General features: G+C 48.5%; 4 protein-coding genes across 4 annotated transcripts; 1 reads left to right on the top strand and 3 right to left on the bottom strand.

The window, feature by feature from the left end:
• Positions 1-427: 427 nt before the first annotated feature.
• Positions 428-1,978, top strand: P175DRAFT_0470194 (40S ribosomal protein eS6). The gene is made up of 6 exons (XM_040895034.1): positions 428-618; positions 724-796; positions 942-962; positions 1,072-1,117; positions 1,198-1,569; positions 1,656-1,978. The coding sequence occupies exons 1-6, from the start codon at positions 514-516 to the stop codon at positions 1,750-1,752; spliced, it is 714 nt and encodes a 237-aa protein (XP_040755700.1). The 5' UTR covers positions 428-513; the 3' UTR covers positions 1,753-1,978.
• Positions 1,979-2,679: 701 nt separating this feature from the next.
• On the bottom strand, positions 2,680-4,315 carry P175DRAFT_0497421 (ribose-phosphate diphosphokinase). Its single transcript, XM_040896279.1, has 4 exons — positions 4,042-4,315; positions 3,876-3,967; positions 3,414-3,786; positions 2,680-3,338 (listed from the first exon to the last, which is right to left on the bottom strand). Exons 1-4 carry the CDS (start codon positions 4,110-4,112, stop codon positions 2,912-2,914), a joined length of 963 nt encoding a protein of 320 aa, XP_040755699.1. The 5' UTR covers positions 4,113-4,315; the 3' UTR covers positions 2,680-2,911.
• Positions 4,316-4,767: 452 nt separating this feature from the next.
• tom1 (E3 ubiquitin-protein ligase TOM1) lies at positions 4,768-17,930 on the bottom strand. Its single transcript, XM_040896278.1, has 6 exons — positions 17,684-17,930; positions 13,678-17,587; positions 9,754-13,593; positions 5,783-9,694; positions 5,384-5,728; positions 4,768-5,326 (listed from the first exon to the last, which is right to left on the bottom strand). The coding sequence occupies exons 1-6, from the start codon at positions 17,729-17,731 to the stop codon at positions 5,232-5,234; spliced, it is 12,150 nt and encodes a 4,049-aa protein (XP_040755698.1). The 5' UTR covers positions 17,732-17,930; the 3' UTR covers positions 4,768-5,231.
• An 882-nt stretch (positions 17,931-18,812) lies between these two features.
• On the bottom strand, positions 18,813-22,928 carry P175DRAFT_0470186 (peroxidase/cytochrome P450 family protein). Its single transcript, XM_040895033.1, has 8 exons — positions 22,792-22,928; positions 22,373-22,703; positions 22,216-22,313; positions 22,114-22,162; positions 21,856-22,048; positions 19,624-21,802; positions 19,419-19,545; positions 18,813-19,360 (listed from the first exon to the last, which is right to left on the bottom strand). Exons 2-8 carry the CDS (start codon positions 22,637-22,639, stop codon positions 19,028-19,030), a joined length of 3,246 nt encoding a protein of 1,081 aa, XP_040755697.1. The 5' UTR covers positions 22,640-22,703; positions 22,792-22,928; the 3' UTR covers positions 18,813-19,027.
• Positions 22,929-23,683: the final 755 nt, after the last annotated feature.

Below are 23,683 nucleotides of genomic sequence, written 5' to 3'. Positions count from 1 at the left end.
GACGGAATCAGGAACGGATAGGGGGAAAACCAGAAGAAGAAGAATGAGAGAGCATCGAAAAGGGGAGCTTTGACAGACATACTTGCAGAGAATTATGATTGGGGATTTCATGGATGACATCCCGGAGATTGCGTCAGCTATCCATGATTTGCGAGGCGGCGTTTGTTTATTTCTGGACTTAGACGTGATTCTTGAGAAGACAGATAATCAGCCCCAAGACTTGGCCTTCTAACGGCTGACGGAGAGCCTCGTATTAAAGGCATCCAGATACAGTATGGATACGACCTGGTAAAAACCCCCAAAAACGATCAGAAATGATGACTAAGAGCCCTACCGAGGGCGCTAACCCTGAAAGGCTAGGCTGCTGAGTCAGCCGCCCACACACCGAAATCTCGCTACACCAAAAGAAAACCACCACAAAAAACCCCATCGTCTGCTTGCACGACCGAACGAACCTCTTCGACCTGTCGACAAATCCCGCGCCCTCCGTCTTGACCGCGCTACACCGTCAAGATGAAGCTCAACATTTCCTACCCGGCCAATGGGTCGCAGAAGATCATCGAGGTCGACGATGAGCGCAAGCTTCGTCCTTTCATGGAGAAGCGCATGGGCACCGAAGTCAGTCGTCCCCTTGCAAATATTGAAGCCCGCCCCTCTCCCCCCGACATTGTGCTGGAGATATTATGAATAGAGAGACTGATTGGGGGTTTTCTGTTTTACTAGATTGCCGGCGACTCTCTCGGTGACGAATTCAAGGGTTACCTCTTCAAGATCACTGGTGGTAACGATAAGCAAGGTACGGATGGAATCGTGATGAATTTTCGGACTCGGGTGGTGGACAGTGGGACACAAGATAGAAGTGCTTCCTGCGCATTCTCTGGAAATCGCTCGAGTCCCGATCGATAAATTTCAAAGGCTAACTTGGTTTTTTTGATCTTTAGGTTTCCCCATGAAGCAGGGTGGTATGTAAAACGACCAACGCACACAACTCCGCAACCCATCATAAACAGCAACGAATAAGAAGAAGAAGAAGAAGAAGAAGAAAAACTCACATTTATGTCTCGTTTCCAGTTCTCCTCCCTACCCGTACCCGCCTCCTCCTCGCCGATGGCCACAGGTACGACCCAGCTCTCAAATATTCCTCCATCTTTGAAAGTGAGGAAGTGGACAAGAAGAAAGACTGATTTTCAATTCCAGCTGCTACCGCGCCCGCCGCACTGGAGAGCGCAAGCGCAAGTCCGTCCGTGGTGCCATCACCGGTTTTGACCTTGCCGTTCTGGCCCTCAGCATCGTCAAGCAGGGTGAGACCGAGCTCCCCGGTCTGACTGACACCGTTGTCCCCAAGCGTCTCGGCCCCAAGCGTGCCTCCAAGATCCGCAGCTTCTTCGGCCTCGACAAGAAGGATGATGTCCGCAAGTTTGTCATTCGCCGCACCGTCACCCGTGAGGGCAAGCAGGACTACACCAAGGCCCCCAAGATCCAGCGCCTTGTTACCCCCCAGCGTGTCCAGCGCAAGCGTCACAGGATTGCTCTTAAGCGCCGCCGTGCTGAGGCTGCTCGCGAGGCTGCGTAAGCTCCCCTCCCCTCCCTTTTTTTTTTATATTTCTTTCGCACTTGATGTCTCCTGTTCTAACAACAACAACAACAACCTATAGTAACGACTACGCCAAGCTCCTGGCTACCCGTGTTCATGAGGAGAAGGCCAAGAAGGATGAGCTCCGCAAGCGGAGGGCTTCTTCCATGAGGAAGTAAATGGGTTTTGGTTTTATTTTCTTTCTCCAGGGGTTAATGGTCGGGTTACGTCTCTCTCTTATTGGCTAGGGAAATGAAGAGCGAAAAATAAACAGGGAGAGCGAAGGTGGTTGAGAAGAAGAAAAAAAAAAATTTCTTAGCGACGCGGGCAATAAGACTTATTTTTTTTTTCTCTCTCTCTCTCTCTTTTTTTTTTTTTTTACCTTTCTTTCCTTTCTTTATTTTTCTTAAAGTGTTTTCCAATTTCCCAACCCCAAGGCGGAAGGAAAGAAGAACAAGGAGGAGGAGGAGGAGGAGGAGGAGGAGGAGGTTTGTGTGCGAGACCCCTCCCCCCCCCCGCCCCAAGAGGACTTACATTCTACTACTAGTAGTAGTACCCTAGGGTACTATCTCAGTATAAAATGTATGTATGATGATGATGAAGATGCATGCACGAAACTCTTTTGGGAGGGCAAAGAGCGTTCTGCAGGACCAAGACTTGGAAGGGGGGAGGGAGGGGGGGGGGGGGGGGGCGCGTACCGATTTATCAAAGATGTTCCCGGGGAAAAAAAAATCAAAACGCATTTATTCCATTTTTTTTCATGAAATGCAAGACTTTTTCTTTTTCTTACATGATACTTGAACAAAGTAATGAATCGTTTTGTATAGACGACTCTGTAGGGATTTCAACTCGACCCGCTACTGTATTTCAAGTCCTAAGTTTATTTGTTGATGAGATGAGACATCCTCGACTCGATTTGACGTATTTTATACTCCGTATATGAGCTTGAAAAGGAGGTTAATCCCAGCTCCACCTTGTGAGTGAGGGTTTCACTTATAAAGATGGGTGAAAATAAACTTCATACCACTCTTCAGAACCCCAAGGGCAGTTAAATTCAGAACAAAGGAACTCCGGTAGCATAATATAACTAACTATATACACAGATGACTTGACTAGAATCAAAAAAAAATAGCGCCACCAACTTTTTCAATATGCTGTTCTCCGTAGCACAAAGAACAAGAAAAAATAAATAAACAAATAAAAGCATCAAGTAAATCTAAGATTTCGATTCTGGGGCATGCATCATCATAATCTGTAATTGCGTAAAAAAAAAACAAGGATTGTTTTACTACAATCCCCACGGACTAGTAGAGGGAATCTCAAAGTAAAGAAAAAAGGTTAAGCGACAGTGTGAGAGAAAAGGAAGCTCACAGACTCGCCGTTATGTGTGCGACGGCAAGCCTCAGCAAGAGTGGGGCTGATATCGATCGTCTCAATCTTGTCGCAAAGCTCCTTCTTCTCCTGGTGGGGAACAGTATTGGTCACAACTACCCGCTTCAGGCAGCTACCGTTGACATTCTCAATAGCCTTACCAGAGAGGATACCATGCACCACAATAGCGTTGACTTCTTTAGCGCCATGCTGCATCACAGTATCGGCGGCCTTGACGAGTGTTCCGCAAGTATCAGCCATGTCATCGACGATGATGGCAACCTTGTCTTTCACGCTACCGACAAGGACCATGCGGGAGACTTCGTTAGGGCGAGGGCGTTCCTTGTGAATCAAGGCGAATTGCAGGTCCAATCGATCGGCGATGGCAGTTGCGCTAAATTGAGGGAATCAATTCATGTCGATTTCCCCAAGGATAGAAAGACAGAGAGAAAAGGCGGGGTTTGCTTACCGCTTAGCACCACCAGCATCGGGACTAACGATCACACAGTTGCTCACGTCAAGGTTCTCCCGGATCCACTTCAGCATACTAGGCTCAGCATACAGATTGTCAACTGGTACATTGAAGAAACCCTGAATCTGACTGGCATGAAGATCCATGGTGATGACGTGGTTGCAACCAGCAGTCTGCAACATGTTTGCCATAAGCTTGGCAGTGATTGGTGCACGGCTCTTGTCCTTCTTGTCCTGACGAGCATAAGGGAAGTTGGGGATGACAGCAGTGATGCGTCTTGCGGAAGCAGTCTTGCAGGCGTTGATCATGATCAGAAGTTCCATTAGCCCGTCGTTGATATCGTTTGGTCGGGTAGATTGCAGGATGAAGACTATATAACCAAAAGCAGTGCCGCCAGTTAGCCATCAATTGTCCACAAAGAGTGCCATAACTCTCTTGGAGTCAGTCAGGAAACCATACCATCCTCATCTCGCACACTCTCTCCGATGGTGACGCTCGTTTCCTGGTTCGAGTACTGGAGGACCATGATCTTGGTCAGTTCGATGCCCAGTCTACCGGATTCAACAGGTCTCAATTAGTCTGATAATCATGATGAAAGCCACGTGGAGGATGTAGTTTCACACACCGGTCGGCCACCAGATTGGCGAGCTCAGGGTGACTGTTGCCAGTCAAGAGCTTGATAGAGTTTGTGGCCATTGTGACGATGACTGACTCGGCGACTCGGTCTCAGAGAGAATATAGAGAATATACAGAGGAAAGGGAGACGGAAAGGAAGTAATATAGCACAGTAGGAACTATTTGTCCGGAGATAGATTGGAATAAAGCAAAACGATGAAATCCAAGAGTTACAAGGAAGAGCCTCGACGGACCTCCGAAAAAGCAGAAGAATTTCCCCGCCGTCGGCAGCTGACTTTTTTTTTGGGTCCCTCAGGCAGAAAAGGTCACATTCTCGTGACCCCCTCACCGCCTCCGGGTATGTAATGCCCCAGGCATGCACGTCTACTAACTACCTAACGCTTAAAAGAGCCTCCCACTAACCAACTACTGACCAACTAATTGCATAGATCCATATATCGAAAACATATGGACCTGCTTTCCTGTATCCATGGATAAAGGGATATCTATATCCTCATCCGCAAATAGGGATCAAAACGTCAGTTGCCGAGCTCGTACTTAAAGAGGTATGCCACCAAAGCGTTCTTCAGCCCAGAGAGCCTTGGTGACTTTTCTTTTCCACAATATATTTCCCGACTCTTGACTCAACTTGGATGACCCTTCCTTACCATGAGTTATTTACAGCATGAATTTACAAGATTCTAAGCACAATACAAACAATGTTATTATTTAGTCTAGCCTTGAACTACAGGGTAAAAAAGGATTTACCTGACTGGACAGATTTACCCTACGTGTGACGGGGTCCTAATAAACAGAAAACGCTTTTGATTCCAGAAAAGACACGGCCGAACGAAGTATATGAAAGAAAAACAAAAGCACAATGAATGATAACCTGCATTCCCGGCCCCAGCTGACCTGCACTTCGACTAGGATCGGTAGCAGTTCACCATCACTCCTTCCTGAAACGAAAGAAAGGAAAGGGGAAAAAAAAAGACCAGATTTGTACATACAAACAGACTAAGTGATGTAAAGAAGAGACATGTGTGTTGAACGCCGTCAAATGCTTGGGCATTAGAACGAGGAAAAGGGACACCGCAGGTAACACAGAATGTAAAATGAATCGACGAACCCAGATATTCAACGTAGAACCATTAGTGAGGCATCATCATCGGCGGTGATTAGAAAAGTATAATTATCGACTTATGCAAAGCCGAAATATTCACTACCAGTAGTTATGGCGGTATACAAGCGTTGTCGCAAAGTCTCATAGCTATCATACTCTGGAAGGTCCAGTTCTATTCCTTGGAATCAGCATACTGTCAGGGCAGATATTTGGGATAGTTAAAACTTACGATTAAAGCATGTGTGCGAGCTTGGCAAGCGATCCTTGTTGCCATAATCGCGATGAATGTTAAAACGGCTGACACCATTCATACCCTCAAGTTCCTTGAAGCCATTGAGAGGCACTTTACTGGTACCGGTGACGAACTGCAATAACTTGGCGCGTTCTTCCTTGTCAAATGAGCGCACAGCTCGCCAGAACCACTGGATTTGAGGTGACGAAGCTGAGTAATTGTGGTACTCAGCGTTGGCCTTCCAATCATCCACATCAATCTCAGGTAGACCAGAGATCAAGAGCTCAAGCTCCTGTTCGTTGAAGATGGAAATTAACTCGGGGGGAATAATTTCATGGAATCCTAGCATATAAAGTTAGTGATTCTGCAACCATTTCACGGACATACTATACATGCCTTTGAGGAAATTGTCCAATTGTTCTTTGACTGAAACAACGAGACGATAGTCGACCACTCGTTGCACGTACTCTTCCTTGTTCTCCTGGGTGACTGGAATATTCCGACCATTCTCGACCAGATCAATCACCTGCTTCTCTCCAAAGTCATCTGTCTCAACAGCGAAAGTCTCTGTGATGATGTCCGTGATGTCATTCTCGAGCATCCAAAGCAGAGATTTGTAGTAGTCCAGATCCAGTGTCTCCATGTCCTTGATGGACACGTTACGACCCAAGATGCACTTGTACACTGCCCGACTGAAGTGGCAGTCGAGGACTCGGCCTTCGTACAAAGCCTTTCCAATGATCCGTCCAATGAATTTGAAAAACATGAGATGCTCGGAATTGACGCCACTCAAACGGTTTGGATGAAATGTAGTTCTATCAGCAGCAACCGGAATGAAGAGCGCATAATTTGGATTGAACATGCCGCGTGCGAGAACCTGGAACCATTCTCGTGTCACACCACCTGCATCAACACCCTCCTCACCATGGAAGCGGACATTCAATTTACCGTACTTTAATTCTTCGGCTGACTTGAAATAAAGAGATTTGAATGAGTCTAGGAATACCTGGTCTCTTCGCACAGACAGCTGCAGAGGTGGGTGGGGGTGGCGAGGCTCCGCTCCGCGTGAATGTAGCCGGCGAGTGAAGTAGTTGCGTTTGTTGTCAAACTCTAAGACCTTGGGGTTCTTGACGAGCAATGAGAAGGTGCCACTCATTAGCCGTGGGTTTTGTCGAACCAGCTCGTTAAGAATCTTGCGATGTTCTTCAGTGAACTTGAAGAAGAGACTCTCCATGCTCACGCCTCCATCAGCTGAGGTGCTTGAGACCGATAGCTCTCGGCTATTGCGAGCAATAGAAGTATCCTTGAGCGTGGTGTTCTTACAAACAACCATGAGTGCCTCAATCAGAGGTAGAAGGATTGTAGCAACGTTCATCATATTCTCCTTCTGGCGGATGAGGGTCAAGCACTCGCTTAGCCTAGTCCACAGCGGTCCGAAAGTCGAGCTTTCATACAAGGTCTGGAGAACATCCTCCCGTGCTGTTCCTTCAGATTCACTTCCCCTGACTTTGTCCGCACGGTTTGGATCGAACAGATAGTCAAGTGCTGTCAAGACGCGGAGTACCTTGGCCTGGTCAGAGCTAGCGGGAGAGAACTTTGCAAGAGCGAGGCCTTGCATGTCCGTGCCAGTGTGAGCTTGGTGAATATGGGATATCAATTCATCCAAGTCAGTCAGGATTGTAGTGCTCAAAGTCTGGGCCTGGCTGACTAGCTCGTTTCCAATGACGTCTCGAGCACCAGGGACAGCCGAAAGGTTGTTGATGGTGGAAAGTGTATCTCTAAAAATCTTTCCGTTACACTCGCGGGCAGCAAGGATATGAACAACCAGCTTCAAGTTATGGTCAGGAACAACTGGCGGCTCAATGGACCTCCTCTTATGCTTCTCGTCTTCAGTGGTACTCTTGGCAGTATCGGGGTCGGGTTCTGCTGAAGTACTGTCTTGAGGCTGTTCTAATGTCTCAGTAGTTTGTGGCCCCGTCATTTCAGGAGCAGGAGCATCGGTCATAGCGGTATCCGCCGCAGCGCCTGCAGGTTCTGTAGCTCCTGGCAGTTGCCCCGGCTGTTCTGGTTCAGTCTCCGCGGGGCGCTCAGGCTCCTTGCCCTTTTCTTCCTCCGCCTGCTTTTCTTTCTCACGACGGAGTAGCAGAGTAAGAGGCTGAGTGATGCTGCCGAGCAAGCTTGAAAGCTGCTCCATGCAGTTAGGGCTCTCTAATATCAATTTCCGGTCAAGTAGAGAAAGCAGTGCATTGAGCGCAAACTTGTTAGCCTTATTTTCCTTGGCCTTGCCTTTACGGAATGCTTTCAACTTCAGAGTCGAAGCCGGGTCATGTTCCGTCAAAAAGAACCATGCAATGTGGGGATTGTACTGGGACAAGAATGACAGAGTTCCCAAACATTGTTGTACAACCATGATTGGCGTAACCTCATTGCTGACATTTGAGGAAGTTTGGAAGCCGAGACTCCGTTTGGCAGACTGCGGAGTCTTTTGGACAGACGAGGGTTTGGCACGTAGAGACAGTTGAGCGAAACTACGTTCGATTGCGGAGACATCTGCACTTCCATCCTGCAGAACGGAAAGAAGCAAGCTTATCACCTCAATCCGATTTTGACGATTTTCGCAAACATTGTGAAGAATATCGTTCAGCTGGTGGCGAGCATTTCCCTGAAGAGGCATGAACATCAACCGGAGTAAGGTAGCAACACCAGCTTTGTCCAGCATTTGAACGATCTGGCGGCGCTGTTGTTTCTTGGGTTCTTGATCATCGGCTTGCTCATTCCTGTTGCGATGATCCATTCGGGGAATATCACCAAACTGTGCCAGTCTTCTTCCGGGAAGAGCGCGGGCCTCAGAAACAAACTCGGGGCCGATGGTTGCGAGGATTTCCTCTGGTTGATCAGCAAGAACAGCCTGCCGTAGAGAAGGATCCAAGCTGGCAAGGAAGCTGGCCGCATCCATATCTTCCGCATGGGCAGGAGTACCACCTGTCGTTGTCGTCGTAGTCGTTTGTCTACGTGCAGTCTCACGTACCCGACGACGACGATCAACAGCTTCTTGTTGCAGCAGCTCCTCCCGAATCTCTGGGGGCAAGGCCTCTAGGAACTCGGGATTTATTTCGCTAGGTTCTTCACCAGCGGCAGCAGCCTGAGATCGCTGCTCCGCTATCTGTTGCATTATCACTTCCTCACGCAGCTCTTCAGGTAAGGCCTCAAGATATTCGGGGTCGATTTCTATGCCGGTGATTTCCACTTGCTGGCCTCTTATGGTTGTGTGGAGTCGAGGAACAGGCTCAGCTGGGCCAGTACCGGCTTGGGATGGTTGTTGAGCAGCGAGGGCTTCACCAGTGGGCCCAGGTGGCTGTACAATGTCCATGGGCTCTAGGACAATACCTCCTACTTGACGCTCTGCAGCTTGCTGCTCTCTTTCTTGCTGTTGGCGAACATTCTCTTCTTCTTCCTTACGCTTGCGCTCTCTCTCTTCCTCCTCCTTGGAGATGCGTTCTTGCCGTTCACGCTCTTCTTGCTTTCGAATGAGATTCTGCCGCTCCCGTTGCTTCTCTTCTTCGATAGCCGGAGGCACGAGCATTTTTAGGAGTGAATTGACCACGCGTTGTGTTTTTTCAACGTAAGTGGTGCTGAACAGGATGCGGGCCTCCTCTTGCCAACGGCTTCTAGTTGTTGCCAAAGCAAAGCTAACCGCTTGAGAAGGGTCATCACGTGTCCGAGCTGGAGGTGCCTGAGGTCTACCTAGCCCGAAAATATCCTGAATTCGGTTTGGTAAAATGGCATGTCGATCCACATGGACATGAATTCCATCAGGACGAGTGATCACTCCAAACCCAGGAGCATTCTGTCCACCAATGGCTTGCATAATAGCATTCATGAAGCTCACGGGGCTGTCCATAGGTAGCAAACGGCCAGTTGAAACGGGTTCCATGCCATGTACCCAATCTGTAAATGCTTCGTTTCCTGTGCCACGACGCTGTCCAGATGCCTCGGGGCCCCGATCGGATCGGACGAGAAGGGGATTTGTTCCATCATCATTACCACGAGCTGGAATTTGGGTTCGGTGCAAACGGTAAGGTTGGATAGGGACAATTCCACGGTTAGGCATGATTCCGGTAACTGCAGCCCATGTTGGATGCGGGCCGCGGAACCGGTGATGATGATGGCCGCGGGGCAATGGAGGCTCCTCGCCATCCCAGCCCCAAGGATCAATGAGATCTTCGTCATCGTCGAACCCTTGGTAAGAGCCTTGGTCTTCATCAGCGTCTTCCAGCTCTTCTTCAAGCTCATCAATCTCTTCATCTTCTTGAAAGGAAAATTATCAGTAATTATTTCAAAAGAAGTGGATCAGGAGGAGCACGAACCGTCATCTTCATTCAGATCATCGTCAACAATGTCATCGTGTAGATCGCCCAAACTATCCGCGTGAAGATCTTCAACACCACCTGCAGCCTCATTCAGGGCACGGAAGATATCATCAAGGCGCTGTCCCTCGTTACGCTGACCTGACTGTCTAATATCGGCCAATTCATCCTCCAACTGGTTCATAATATCGACTTCTTCATCGTCTTCGGACATGTCCTCACTCTCCCATTCATCGTCCTCACCTTGGTCTAAGCTCTCATTGTCCCGATCGCCAGTAATCTCGCCAGCGAGGATCTCGTCATCATCCATATCGGATGGATCTTCATCGTCGTCGTCATCATCATCATCATCGTCGTCGTCGTCATCCTCATCATCGTCATCGTCGATAACAACTTCGATGTCCATCCCGGTGTCGCCTGGCAAACCTTCAACAGGACCCATGCCGTCGATATCATCCTCTTCATCGCTAACAACCTCACCATCATCTTCCGGCATGTCCTCCTCGTAGTCCATTTCTTCTCCGTATTCATCGTCGTACATTTCGTCATCCTCCTCCTCGGATTCTTCAGAGCTTGTCTCCTCTTCGTGACGAGGCTCTAGCATGCCCAAAGTAGAGTGGCGGAAGAGGTCAGGGGTTTCTTCTCGTTCATCATCTATGTCCGAAACAGAAGTAGCAGAAGAAATCTCGTCATCTTCAGAGTCACCGAGAGTGGAGATGTCCGAGGTCTCGCTTAGAATGACGGCAGTCTGTGTGAGTTTATTTAGAGGACGCAAGATATATTTGATGACCCTCTTTGAAGACGGGAAATTTAGGTCAATCTCAGCAATGGACGCTGTAAGAGCAGAGATGAAGTGTTTTTCGAACATGGTCTTGGCAAGTTGCTTCGTGGAAGATGGGAAGGCAGTATCTCCGGAAACAAAGGCATAACCACTTAGCATCTTATCGAAAAGATCAGCCAGCGACATCAGCCGAGAATATTTAAGATCCAATGGCTCGTTAGATGCGTTCGCTTCCTTATACGCGCGCAGGGCATGCTCGAGGGCAAATCTTCGCACGAATGCAAGTTCCGGTTCATCCTCTTCGTTCTTGGTTTGGTCATTACGTCGCCTCCCATGGCCGCCAAATTCTCCAGTCTTAGTGCATAAAGCAACAAGAACACGCATTGTCCAAGCTGAAGTATTGCTACGCTTCTTAAATGCGACGGATTCATCGTGCTCCATAGTACCAACAGGCACAAGCACATTCAAGAGGTAGTTCAAGATTCCAGAGCGAGGCTTCGAAGGGGTAGAGGCCAAAGGATCGGCCTTGCGAGAGAAGTTGATAAACTCAACCTTCGTCTGGTTATATGATGACAGGAGCTCCGTCAGGCACTGAAGTAGGAAGCACCGATAAATGTAAATGGGATGGTCATCCGCCTTAAAAGTAGGTTTCTCGGACTTCTTGGAGTTACGGGTGCCCTGTACATCCGTGCTCGCGACAGAAGGGGCGGGTTCATCGGTTGACATCTCCACATCGGTCTGAGTCTCTGACTGGTCGGGAACAGAAGGATCTGGATTATCTGCCGGAGGCTCTTTGTCATCAACCTCCTTGTAGGATAAAAGTTCGGAAAGCAGATAGTGAATAACACCATCCGGGTTCTCAACAACTGGAGGCTTCAGCTCTGTTGTCTTGCCTTTATCCTTGTCTTCGGCGACAGCATTGTCGGATTTGTTGCCACTGTTTTTGTCTGCACCATCAGTATCATCGGGACCTGGTACTGTATCAGATCCGCTCTTCTTTTCTGACTTCAGCGTCAGAATCTGAGGACGCTGTCGGCTGTCATATCGCTGCAATTTGAGCTTTTCGTTGGATACCTCCACAAAGATTTCCGGCGATCGGAGGACGAGATGATACATTTGTCGAACATAGCCAGTGGTGTCGATTTGACGAGACGATTTGGATTCAAAGTTGGCAACAATCTCGCTTGTCATAATTTGTCGAATAGTGTCCTCGTCTTCAATGATATGTCTCAAAACGAGCATGAAGGCCCCTTGGAGCTTCTCATTTGTAGAGCTTGAAAGTTGCTTAACCATGACGAATAAGCGCTGTAGGTTTCGCTTCTCACCGAGCTGAGCCGCGATACTGCGAGTTCTAGTGAGAATCACCAGGATTCGACAGACCGAGAGAGCCAACGTGTCATCCTTCCCAATTCTAGGTAGAATCTCGACAAGAGCTTCAAACAGTTGCGTTTTCTCATCCTTTGACACAAGCGGTTCTTCTAACTGTGCGGGACCTTCATCATCCGCATTTGCATTCTCGTTTTCGGGGAGAGCCCAGCGGATCTGAGGCGGTTGAGCGTCATCTGATAGCAACTTCTCCAGCACGAGAAGTACGTGGCCCACCCAAGGGAACGACTCGTCCGGGGATTTCTCGGGAGAGACTGTGATAAATTGAAGGAAGGTTGTGAAGCACTCTTTGAGCTCACCGAGGGTAGCAGTGTACATTTCTCTGTCCTGGGCAACCAGCGCTAATAGATGGGCGTAGGCAGCCACTTTCTTGCCGGCAGTTTGAAAGTTCTCCATCTGTAATGAGACCAGAGACTGAACAAGAAGCTCACCAACCTCCCTTCGGAAACTTTCGGGGTCACGGTGCTTTTTAACGGCAGAGGCAATCAGGTCAGACAACTCAAAGGATACATCATGATGCTCGTTCAACACATCCAAGCATCTTTCGATCAAATTCGAGCGAACCTGCTCACGTTCTTTATCAAGGTCTTCAACAGTAATTAAATCACGGCGCCTTGTAGGCTGTTGTTGTTCAGGGCGCTGTTCAAACACATCAGAAGAGCTGCTTGGAAGAGCATTGTCTGGGTTCTGGGGGTTGGTGATCGGGGCATCATCCCGGTCACCATCCGCGTGCTCTGTTAGAATTTGGGTGAGGGTTCTTGTTAAAAATTCCGTGTTTTGTCTAACTTCGTTTTCGTCAGGCAGACCTTGGCCTTGATCTTGACGCCGACCATCCTCTGAGGGGCGCGCAGTAGCCTGAGCCAAGAACATGGACAGAGCTGAGCGGTCTAAGAATGAGCCTGCGTCGAAGGACGGGGCATCCCCAACAGCCGAATCTTCCGATGCCTCGCCAGCAGATGTCGTACTAGAACGAACCGACTCGATATCGTTAGGCGGCGGTGGCATGAGCTCGGGTGCGCGCAAAGAGTTTTGCGCTTTGCAATATTCCTCAGCAGCAAGATAAACATTATTACAGCGATAAAGAGCCTCTTGAGCGAGTCGGGCTTCATATCCTTTCTCCCGCAATGATGCAATGCGATCCCGGTTGATTAGGAAGCCCTTTCTTTGGACATCTGCCAGGGCGGATTGCGGGTCTGCACGTCGGGCCGCTCCCGTTTCGTATTCACCATCAAGGGACGAGCGCAAAATATCAACGAGGCATTTGACAACGGAGCTTGTAGATTGGGTTGCAAAGTCTGAGTTCCACATATCCCTAGCCATTGGCAAAATCTCCATTCGAAGGTCTACCAAGAACTGGCCCGGTTGGAAGTAATCGGAGCGGCCACGATCCCGGTCGCCACCTGTCATGGCTTGTGTTTGGCTTGAGTCAACGATATTCTTTCCCGCAGCAAGTTCAGCAAAAAAGCTGAGAATGATCTTGATACCCCCGTAAGCAGATGTCAGTCGTGCCGAGACCTCTTGCTCGGAGTCAGGTACCGAGTTCGGTGGTGTAAGAGCCTTGATCTCGCGCACGAAAAGATCGCAAACATCCTTCAACACCTTCAGACCACCGTTTCTCTTAAATGCAAACAGGACGAGTGTAAGGTAGTGAGAATGATGACGATCTGTAGTAGCTGTAAAACGAGTTAAGTTTTAGGAAACCCTGCCCCAGAAAAAAAAAAAAAAAAAAACGGGGGTAGGTTGAGTATTAAGCTTACCTTCAAACAGCAAGTGTGAGAAAGATGACAAAATAACAATAAGATAGGCGAAGCGGAGCTTAGAATTGTCACTGGAATTTGGGGGCTTGAACTGTAGTTGCTCAAGCACGGCTCCTGCAATAACCTCAGCTACCATAGTCGCATTCTGCTTCTGGTAGGGATCGATCCTTCTCTTTCCGATGAGGCAAAGCCCCAGATTATGGAAAAACCCTGTTATTGAGGAAGGTAGAGAGCTTAGAAGGAAACGAAGGGCCTGCACATTCTTGAATGCTACGCCACCTTCGGGAACTTTGGTAGAACTGTCACTCGCCTGCTGGGTATTGGGTGGGTTAGTAGGATTGGTAGTACTAGCCCCCCCGTCTTGGTGGGTTTCGGACGCAGGTGGGTTGGATCCCCCTTCTGTCAAAAGTGCTGGACTATCGATAGGTCTGTCGGGGCCAACCGGTTGAACTTTCGTGGCTTGATCCCAAGTATCCGGAATGTTCTTCTCCAGCAAAATCTCTTCCCAGACACAAGCTGCATGTAGGCTGCCCAACTTATTCACAAGAGAAGTATATCGATCTGCTAGATTGGCCTGAGCAAAGGCGGATGTCTGTTGGCTCGGCCGTGTCTGATACAACGGCATTGAATATACTTCACGAAGAAGATCCAGAAGTATAAGGGCAGCTACCATATGTTTAGCAAAATAAGTCCCATTGTCTTTTGCGGTCTTGAGAGGAGCTTCAGTCGAGCTAGGAGGCTCCTCATCCTTTCGTTCAATTCCCTTTTCAAGTTTGATCAGAGGAGTAAAGAATCCATGGTTTATCGATGACTTCCAAAAATCGGCGAGCATATCTATTGTCAACTCGGTGCGAGAGAGGAGAGACGGGACAACAAGATGGGGCTTAGTTTCTGCGAGCATGTGCACTAGGACCGTAAGTTCCTGGTTGGCATCGGTATTGTGGAAATCAAACGGAAGACTCTGCAAAGTCGCAAAATCAAGAATAAATTCGACACCTCCGGACTCGATGAAGTGTGTGCAGTTAGATTGATTTTCAAAGAAAGCACCTAAGAACCGTAACACAGGGTATAGATAGTCCGTCGTAGCAAGTCCATCCGCGTCCACATCATTAGGATCCACTTGAGAACCTGGGGCCGGAAGAAGCTGGCTCACGTCCCCGACTTTCATTCTTCCGCCGTTGGGAAGAAGGGCATCAGAGTTGATACAGGGAACACCAAAATCTCGGATGTCATCAGATCCACCATGCTTACGAATATCAAAGCCGATAGCTTTGAGCAATTGCCAAGGCTCCCCTGAAATAACCGGGTTACCCTGCGAGTCCTCATTCCACAACTTGGCGCCCAGGCCAGAAGACCAAGCCTTGGCTTTACACAAAAAGCCAACGCGTGCCACCATGACAATAACCGCAGTCATAATGGAAGGTTTCAGGGCTGGGTGATGACGAACTAGCTCGTCGAAAGTAGTGCCGAGGGTGCGAACCAAGTTAGTCTCATCCTTGATAAGGCACCTGACATGCGCCGGATTTTCGAAGATCTCGAAGAAGCTTTCCAAGGCGCGGGATGATTGGAAAAGTTCCAGGCCAGATCCATTCAAACAAATGGCACCGAATGCAGAAGGAATACAGGAGAGAGCTTCAGCTGCGGGCATAATACCTGGAGCTAGTCGCGCATCCTTTGGCCTGGCGATGGTATACTCCCACGGTTTTTGGCCCTCTGTTGCGAGAGATGCAGCACCCACACCGGATGGTCTGCTAGACTCTTCCTCGCTGTCAGCCCCTGAGGGTTGAGCACCTTCGCTCTCAACCGGTGAGGTTTTCGGAGGGTGAAGATTGGAGAGAGTAATAGCTTCCAGAAAGCTCTTGCTTAAACCGGCCTCCGCAATAACGGCATAGCTAGTTGGTTCATTATGGATGAAGCTGCTAAGAATGTTAACTGCATTACTCCACACGTGAGAGCCAAACACTTGGGCGTTCTCAAGAACGAGACGTAAAGACGTAAGCAGCTGGGGGGAGTCGATCAAATTCCGAAGAACCCTATCAAAACCACCGCCATTGTGCTGCATGATATGATTGACAAATCGGAACATCCAGCGGAGAGTCTGTTGTTGGAAATATGGGATTTGATAATCAATGGACGGGGTTTTGTGGCAGGCGGGTATTCCTGCTCCTCGAGAGACATTGTCGAATGACGACTTGGTTTCGAAATCAATCAAGTCTGAGATTGCATCAAAGCCCTTGGCAGAGGTCAACGTTCCAAATGCATCACGAACAGCATGTACGAAGGTGTCCAGGAATTCCATGACACGGGAATATACGCGACGGGCTTTCTCGGTCCTAAGATTCAGAACATCCACAAGCATGGGGATTAAGCCAGCAGCTACAAGAGTTTCGGGTGTCCTAGTGCTTGATCCCGGAAGGGTTCGCAGCAAGGCAAGCAGAGCATCTCGCCATTCATCCTGGTTGCCACCGTCATTCTCATTATCATCCTGGCCGAGTTCATTGACAGCCTTCCGAGTCAAGAACATCAGCACTCCATGATTCACGTTCACGCTCAGTGCCGCACAAATATCAATAGCCCGCGCCTTGTGTTTTGCAAGAGCATCAAGAGCTTGGATAGCCAATGTCTGGACTGGGCGGGGGACCATAAGATCGCCACTTGCTCCTAAATGAACCACCTCGGCTAACTGGTAGGCGAGTTGGAGACGTTTTGGCTGCTCCATATCATATTGAAGAATTTTCTGCTGGAACAGTGGCTCAGGGTAAATATAAGCCAGGTTTGTGATTGCGAGAATTCGAATGGCAAGAATTTGTTCTCGGGTTGAGCGGGATGTGGCCAGCGCTTTCGCAGTACGCACTCTATGAAGTAACTCATACTTTGAGTCGTCGGGCACCTCCTCAGAAAGTGACGCGATAATATCCTCAACCTTCGAAGAAGATACCTTTGAGGCAGGCACTCCAAGAGTTGTTCCTCCCCGGAGCGTCTCTTCCGGCTTTGCAGTGGGAATATTAATAGCAGACGCAGGGGAGTCGTCAGCCGTCGGGATACGGTTTAGTCGAGGAGTTGAATGAGTATGGCTTCGGCGCAAGGGCGTAGGAGTGGAGGGAGGCTGCACGGACGAACCACCTAGGTCACTTTCCAGGGACGATTTGACCTGCTCAGTCGAGCCGGACGGATAGTAGAGAAGACGCACGTTGGCCCACTCATCCCAAGCATCGGTTTCCCGTATAAGAGACGTAAGATCGTTGGCATTGTGAGTAGTCTGGGGCCCTTTATCCTTGCCTTTGCCGGCCGAGGGAGACGTAGAAGCACAACCGGGAATAGCAGGACGTGGGAAAGGCGCTGCAATTCTCTGAAGTTTCTCCAAATCAATGTTGTAATGAGCAGCCAGCAAGCTCTGCTGCAGATGAGAGCCACCTCGTTGACGAGAATGATACCTCTGTGCCAAAGAGAGCGACAAACGAAGCGTAGATTGCAGAAGGGAGAGCGAAGTGGTGTTTAGCAGCTCCCCTAGGCGTTCACTGCTATTGTACAAGCTGCGGTTACCGCACTTCTCGAGTAAAAGCTTCGAGAAGTCGAGCACGGCTTCCACAAGTTCCCTGTCTCCGTCAGGGCCATAGCCCAGTGCCGCAAGTTTAGCCTCGATATCCCACGGGCTTAACTTGGGGTCTTCGCTTGTATAACAGTGTACCAGGGATCCTCTGCCAAAAGGCGTTGTTTGAGGGCCATTTCCAAGGTTGTACCGTTCAATAACCGAAGCAAGAATTTCATCAAAGCGATTCAGAACATTGATCCAGTGATACAGATCACCTCGGGGGAAGGGCCATATGCGAGAAAATGTGCTGAGGTGCGAAGGAAGCTCTGGAACCGGGATAGTTATTGCACGGGCTACAAAATCTGAGAGGTAAGGGGACTATAGCAGAGATGGAAGGAAACGTTTAGTTCATTTTCTTTTGCCAGTGTGATAGATTCTATTTCGGGGAGGGGGGGAAGTGGGAGGAGAACTCACAATAGTAGCCTCATGTTTTTGGCTCGCAACCTTCTTGATTCTCCCCATGATGAAAACGGATGGGCAATCAGACAATCATCAGGAAATTCTCGTATTCCAGGAGAGCGTCTCCTAGAGAGGATGGAGAAGGGGGAAGGTCGGGAGGACCAAGTTGGCGAAGGAGAGTGAAAAGAGATCTCTTTATGACGTTTTTTTTTTCCCTTCGGGAACCTTCCTTTCCTCGAGGGGACAAAAAAAAAAAAAAGGGATAAAAGGCGGAGGAAAGAGAAGAAATTGAGTCGGCTAACTTCAGCAAAAAAAAAAAAACGGCCGACCGAATCAGGGAATGAAAAGGTAATCTTTACCCAGGGAAAGATGGGAATTCGGGGTGGAGGGAAAAGAACGGGGAAGGAAAGACTTGAGGTGCGGCTTCAGTACGAAGTTAGGTAGGTGTTAGTTAACTAGTGAACTAGCAAGGTTAGTAAGTAGAGTAAGGTCCGCTAGCAGAACAACAGGGGAAACGGGTGCAGGTCGCCAACCCTGGAACTGCGGCAAAGCAAATGGGAAAGTTCTAAAATTCGAAGGAGAGGGAGAATTCGATAAAAGATTCTGTCAGGAATGATGAGAGGAGGGAAAGAAAATCGTGTGAAGGAGCGGTGGGGAGGAGGAGAAGAAAGATGGAAGTGGGAGAGCGAAAGGAGAGAGAGAGAGAGAGAGGAAAGCGGAAGAGAAATGATATGATGATGATTATAATGATGATGATGATGGGAGCCCAGCAATACCACCAACACCAAACCATCCGAACCACCTACCTTAGTGAATAGTTAAAGTAACTACATAACTACTACCGCTCCTAATTACTCCCACCGCGTTTCTGTCCCTGGCTGAATATTAAGGCTGCTCTTCGACCCCATACCGATTTATTTTGGCTTGATCCCAAAACAGATTTAGACAGATCTATTTTGCTTTGGCTGGTGCCAGTTGTCATTATTACCCCTCGTTATGCCCCCCCATCGGATCTATGAAGTTATGTTATCTCTCTCTTCCCTTTCTAAAGATGGCCTGCCCAGACCTCTCAAATCCCTAGCTGCTTATAGTGGCCGCCTTACCAACAAAGCTTTCCGGGAGGAGTGAGTGCCTTAGGTAGTCTCAGTTGCATAACGGCCTGAAATTCTTCATTAATATTTCAGATATAGCTTAATCAATATTTGTTAAGCAAGTTGTTCGCCCAGTCAGTCATTTCAATCCAGAAAACATAAAATACAAATCATACCCAAGTACCACATATCTAGATCCGTAGTATACAGAGAGGTACATGTGTACAAAATAATATATATACCCAACGCATATAACAAAAAGAAAATCTTAACCCTGCCGTGTCTCGGGAGGCAACTCGCCATCCCACTGGATCTTCATCGTAGTTGGGAATGCGAAAAATCCGCTCTGGTCCTCGTTCATATACTTGGCGATTCCACCAGGACCAGAGAGCTTCTTCAGTTGTCCTTGAGGGCCTGGAGCACGGCGGAGATTATTCAAGCCTCCGACCACTTTAAGCATCGTGGTCAATCCCAGTTTGCAAAGTCCATACCCCAGGCACTTGTGGGGTCCGAACCCAAAGTGAGCGTAGAAGTCCATGTTACGGTCGAGTTTCACTTTCTCCGGCTCTGGGAAGGCAACAGGGTCCCTGCTTGCGGACACCTAATATGTCGTGATTAGACCCGCTGTCGCAGTAGGACTAAGATCAAGTGTTACTTACCAAATTGCAGAGAACGAGTTGACCTGCTTTCAAGGTGGCCTTCTCGCTGCCATCCTGAATCACCGCAGGGCTTGCGGCTACTCGTGGTAGCGCAACAGACGAACGTAGACGGGCTCCCTCCATGAAACTTTTTTTTTTTAAAAAAAAAAAAAACCCCCCCTTGGTTAGTGCAAGCCAGAACAGAAAAGAATTGCCTAGTACTCACTATCGTGTAAGAAGCTCATCAGCCTCGGGAGTATCCTCGTTAGCCAAGCGATTGATCTCAGGAAGATGAACGGAGCCTTCTTCCGAAAGATAATAGTCAAGGCACTGAGAGAAGAGTTGTGCCTGGTTTGCTACCATTCCACCAGCGGTTGGCAGAATATGAGTCCATACGATTTCCTGCGCAGGAAGTCCAGTGGCGAGAAGGTGCTGGATCATATGAACTCCATATTCACTGAGGATATCGTGACGGTGGAGTCGATTCACCAGATTCGCAATGAAGCCAGTCTTGTCAATGAGCTCAACATTGGCCATCATAAGTTCGCCAAGCTGCTGTGTCACAGTCCGAGCCGCCTGGTTCAACTCAAATGAAACCCCAACGTCCGCATCATAGAAAATGGCAGTAAAAACCACAGCCATGATCATGTACAACTCCGACTCTGTAAAGATACCTCTGGGGTTGGATTCGGTCTTCAATGGTAATGAAAAGACGCTGGCACAGAAGTGAACCTGAGCAAGATTTGCGACGTCGCGGACGATGTCTACTTGGTTGACACCAGCCAGTTTGTAAGAGTTTTTACGCAAAAGCTTCAACGTAATTTCCTTGTAGAAATTCTTGACTTCATCCTCCCATTTGTCACGGTACAGGGCCGATCCCATCATCTGCCGTGATGCAGCATTTGGTCGTCCGTCGCCGGATAACATAAAATCTCTGCCGTAAGGATGCTTATTGTGCTCCATCAAAAATTCGATCTTCTTACCCCAAGTCACCTTGAATGTCCCCTGGTCGTTAAGGATGGACATGCAGGCAGCATGGGAGTTGACGAACACAGGCTGGGGAATGGGGGCGGGGCGATCCCAGCTATATCTCTCAGAGAATCCCAGGTTCTTGAGAATCTTCTGGTTCTCAGATGGAATAACGAGAGGAAAATGGGCATAAATAGAATTTCCCGCGAAGTGATTGGGAAACGCGCGCAGGACCAACTTGTAGAAAACGTGGCCCTGATCGACAGTGTCCTTGGGCTGAATCTCGCTATAGGCCCAGTTCGTAAGGTGCTTTGGAGTATAGTCAACTGTATAGAAGCGATCACCACGAACCAACGCCACGGCATCGGAGAGAATTGCCCGTGAAATGGTAAAGTTGGTACACAATCCACTTCCGGGGACCATGGACTCCTTCGTGTCCTCCACAATTACACCAGGGTAAATCTCCACAAGGTCCGGGTGGTCATACAGGCGCTTGAGCTGATCAGCAATGTATGGGTCAGGGTTGATATCCTCAAACGTTTTATGGGGTGCAAGGTTAAAGTATTTGCGGAACTCATTGAGAGTTCCCAGGTTCCAGGAGCGCGCCTGCATGATACCTAAAGCCTCAATACTCTTAAAGACTGTTGGGATATGAGAAGCACCAAAAGCGCCCGCACAGTCCTCAACGCCCTGTTCAAAGAGCCTCACCAAGTCATCGTCATCGAATGTGCCGTCTGATTTGCGCTGCAATCCAGAAAATGTACGATCCTGTGGCTGTTCAGGTAGCATTGCCTGCCATCGGCCCAACCCGGCAACAAAGTCCCTCAAGGACAAGGTACTGGGGTCCTTTCCAGGAAAGATTTCGCGGTGGAAGTCATCCGTCCATTGCTCGTCGCGTTTGGAAATGCAGGAGTGCCAGCGGTACACAAGGTTAAACTCGGCAGAGACTTGGTTTCCAGTCGCTTCGGATGCTCCTTCGCCTAATAGTCCGTCTTTCATCTCCATCCGTGGGTCCAGGCTCCAGATGCTATCTGTCCGGTTAATATTCAAGATGGTTCGAACATAATCCTTCAGGATAATATTCGCGTAAAGCCCGCAGGTAATCAGTCGACCGGTTTGGAAGAGGTCGTTGTCGTATTTGGCATACTCCTTAACGTTGGATTCGTCTGGTTTAGTAAACCGGCCACCCTCGTTAATTGAGGCTAACTGTTCCACGATAAAGTTGTGGTAGCGATTAAACATTATCAAAAGCACACCAACTCCAGGAGGGAAACCCAGCACTCTCCTTGTGGAAAAGCAGTCGGGCTTCAGCTTCCCGTCCTTGAAAGTCCGAACAAGATTCTGCTCATCCTGATTGTTTCCATATAGCGGGGAAAGGTCCAAATAAGAGGACGTCAGAGAAACAGAGTTATCCTTGGGGTCAGTTTGAAACAAATCTTGAGGGCTGTCAGTCATTCCATCTTTTGATATTTGTTTAACCAGTACTTACCATGAATGATTATGGAAGCAAGATAGAACAAAACACTAGATATCTTATTTGGATGCTCCTTGTATTCCTTTCGACGAAGTAGACAATCGAAAAGCGTCTCGGGCTCCGGAAGGGACGGAGACTGCACAGTACTCGGCCGGACGGATCTTGCGTAAAAGCCACCAGCCGCTCCTATATGGGGCCACAGGCGATTCTAGAGTTGCATTAATTAGCAAGGCCTAGAGATATTAGTAGGAGAAATAGAGGGTATTTGTCTACATTTCCCGAGCCGTCTGCCTTGCGGTACATGGAATCAGCTCCAAGATAACTAGGGTCCTGTCAGTCTTACGGAACAATCGGTGACGGTAGTCTAATACATACGAAATCGGTGGATGCTGAAGATCCTTCCATAGTAGAGTCAAGAACGACTTAGTTAATTCAGCTCCATTGCGAGAAGTAGATGGCAACCCAGCAGCAAGCTAGATATCAATCAGACAAGCGTTTACATGCGATATAATGGGCGAAGCGGTGGACTGACCTGAATCACTCGTTCCATGATATACTGCTTGTCATTCACTGGTTCACCGGTAGCAGCACTCTTGACGACGTCCACCAGGGTTCGGACATCGTTAAGGTCAACATAAGGAAGATCCTTGACAAGACCTGTTTGCGTGGATGTAGGAAGATATGTCCCGTCGCCTGTTGCAGTGGGCAATGGCCGTAAAGATGCAGACACAACATTTTCTATCTGGGAAAGAGTGTTTCCAAGGCCGTTAATCACGGACGTTTCTTTCCCTTCACCCATGGCGAGCTAGACTATACAAAACAAGAAATATTCACAAAGTTAGATGTACAAAATTATAAAAAGCCTGCCGATGTATAAGTCAGTGTCATTTTCAAAATTGAACGGATACAACAAGGGTAACTTTGTGGCTTGTACTGGTGATGCATACATACCACTGGATCCCAGGTAGAGCTAGTACGTACAATTGCGGAGGTGATGATGTCGAATGTGGAGAACCCACTAAGATAAAAATATACACAACGTACAGGGCACCAAATATATACGAGAGAAGACGAGTGTTCCAAGATTGGAGTAAACCCTAGATTTACATTTCGCAAGAAAACAAGAATTTCAGCAGATCCGTCCCTGGAATGCGACCTCGATTTATACTCCGTCCAAATGGGAGACAGGCCCAGAAGCTCTTAGGACATCTCCGAGCGATGGGGCGGACCGGTGCGGCTGAGGATGGGAGTGTGCAAGTCACCCTGCCAATGAGAAAATTTATGGCGGATAAAAAATATGAAAGGAAGAAAAACCAATGCTCGTAATTGGAGTTGAAAATAGGAGGAGTCCTTCTAGAGAGCGTTAGTCTTGCTGCCATTCTTTCAAATGAAGAATGCCCCACCAGCGTCCTGGTAGGCTCTGTACATATGGGATCATTCAATTCGTCTCTCAACTGTCGAGAATCATTCTCTCACACCTCAAGGCCCGGTGTCAGCTTAGTTCATATTCCATCGCAGTCAGCTCTGGATGGGCTAGACACGAGTTGAGTTGTCCCAATTCAATCTCCGCCCCTAAATATGCTCATCAACAGCGCAGCTGAGGACACCCCGGACAGGGGGGATATATAGAATATATATATAGCCTTATTGACTAGGTCAATGGCTAGGGAACCACGGTCTTCTCCCCTAGTTCTGAGTCGGCTTCAGCACCTAATAGTTAGCGGCAATCGCAAGCGACCAACGATCAGAGCTCCAACATGCCCACGGGGAGAGGGGCTGACGGGTTATCAATAAGCGGCAATAGCTTAAATGTAGTAGAAGGGCTCTTCATTCAGGTGCTGTA

Source organism: Aspergillus ochraceoroseus, assembly GCF_002846915.1.
Source record: "Aspergillus ochraceoroseus IBT 24754 chromosome Unknown P175scaffold_1, whole genome shotgun sequence".
In the NCBI taxonomy this organism is placed as follows: Eukaryota; Fungi; Ascomycota; class Eurotiomycetes; order Eurotiales; family Aspergillaceae; genus Aspergillus; species Aspergillus ochraceoroseus.
The sequence above is the reverse complement of the archived record's forward strand: the minus strand, read 5'-3'. Positions and strand labels throughout refer to the sequence as shown.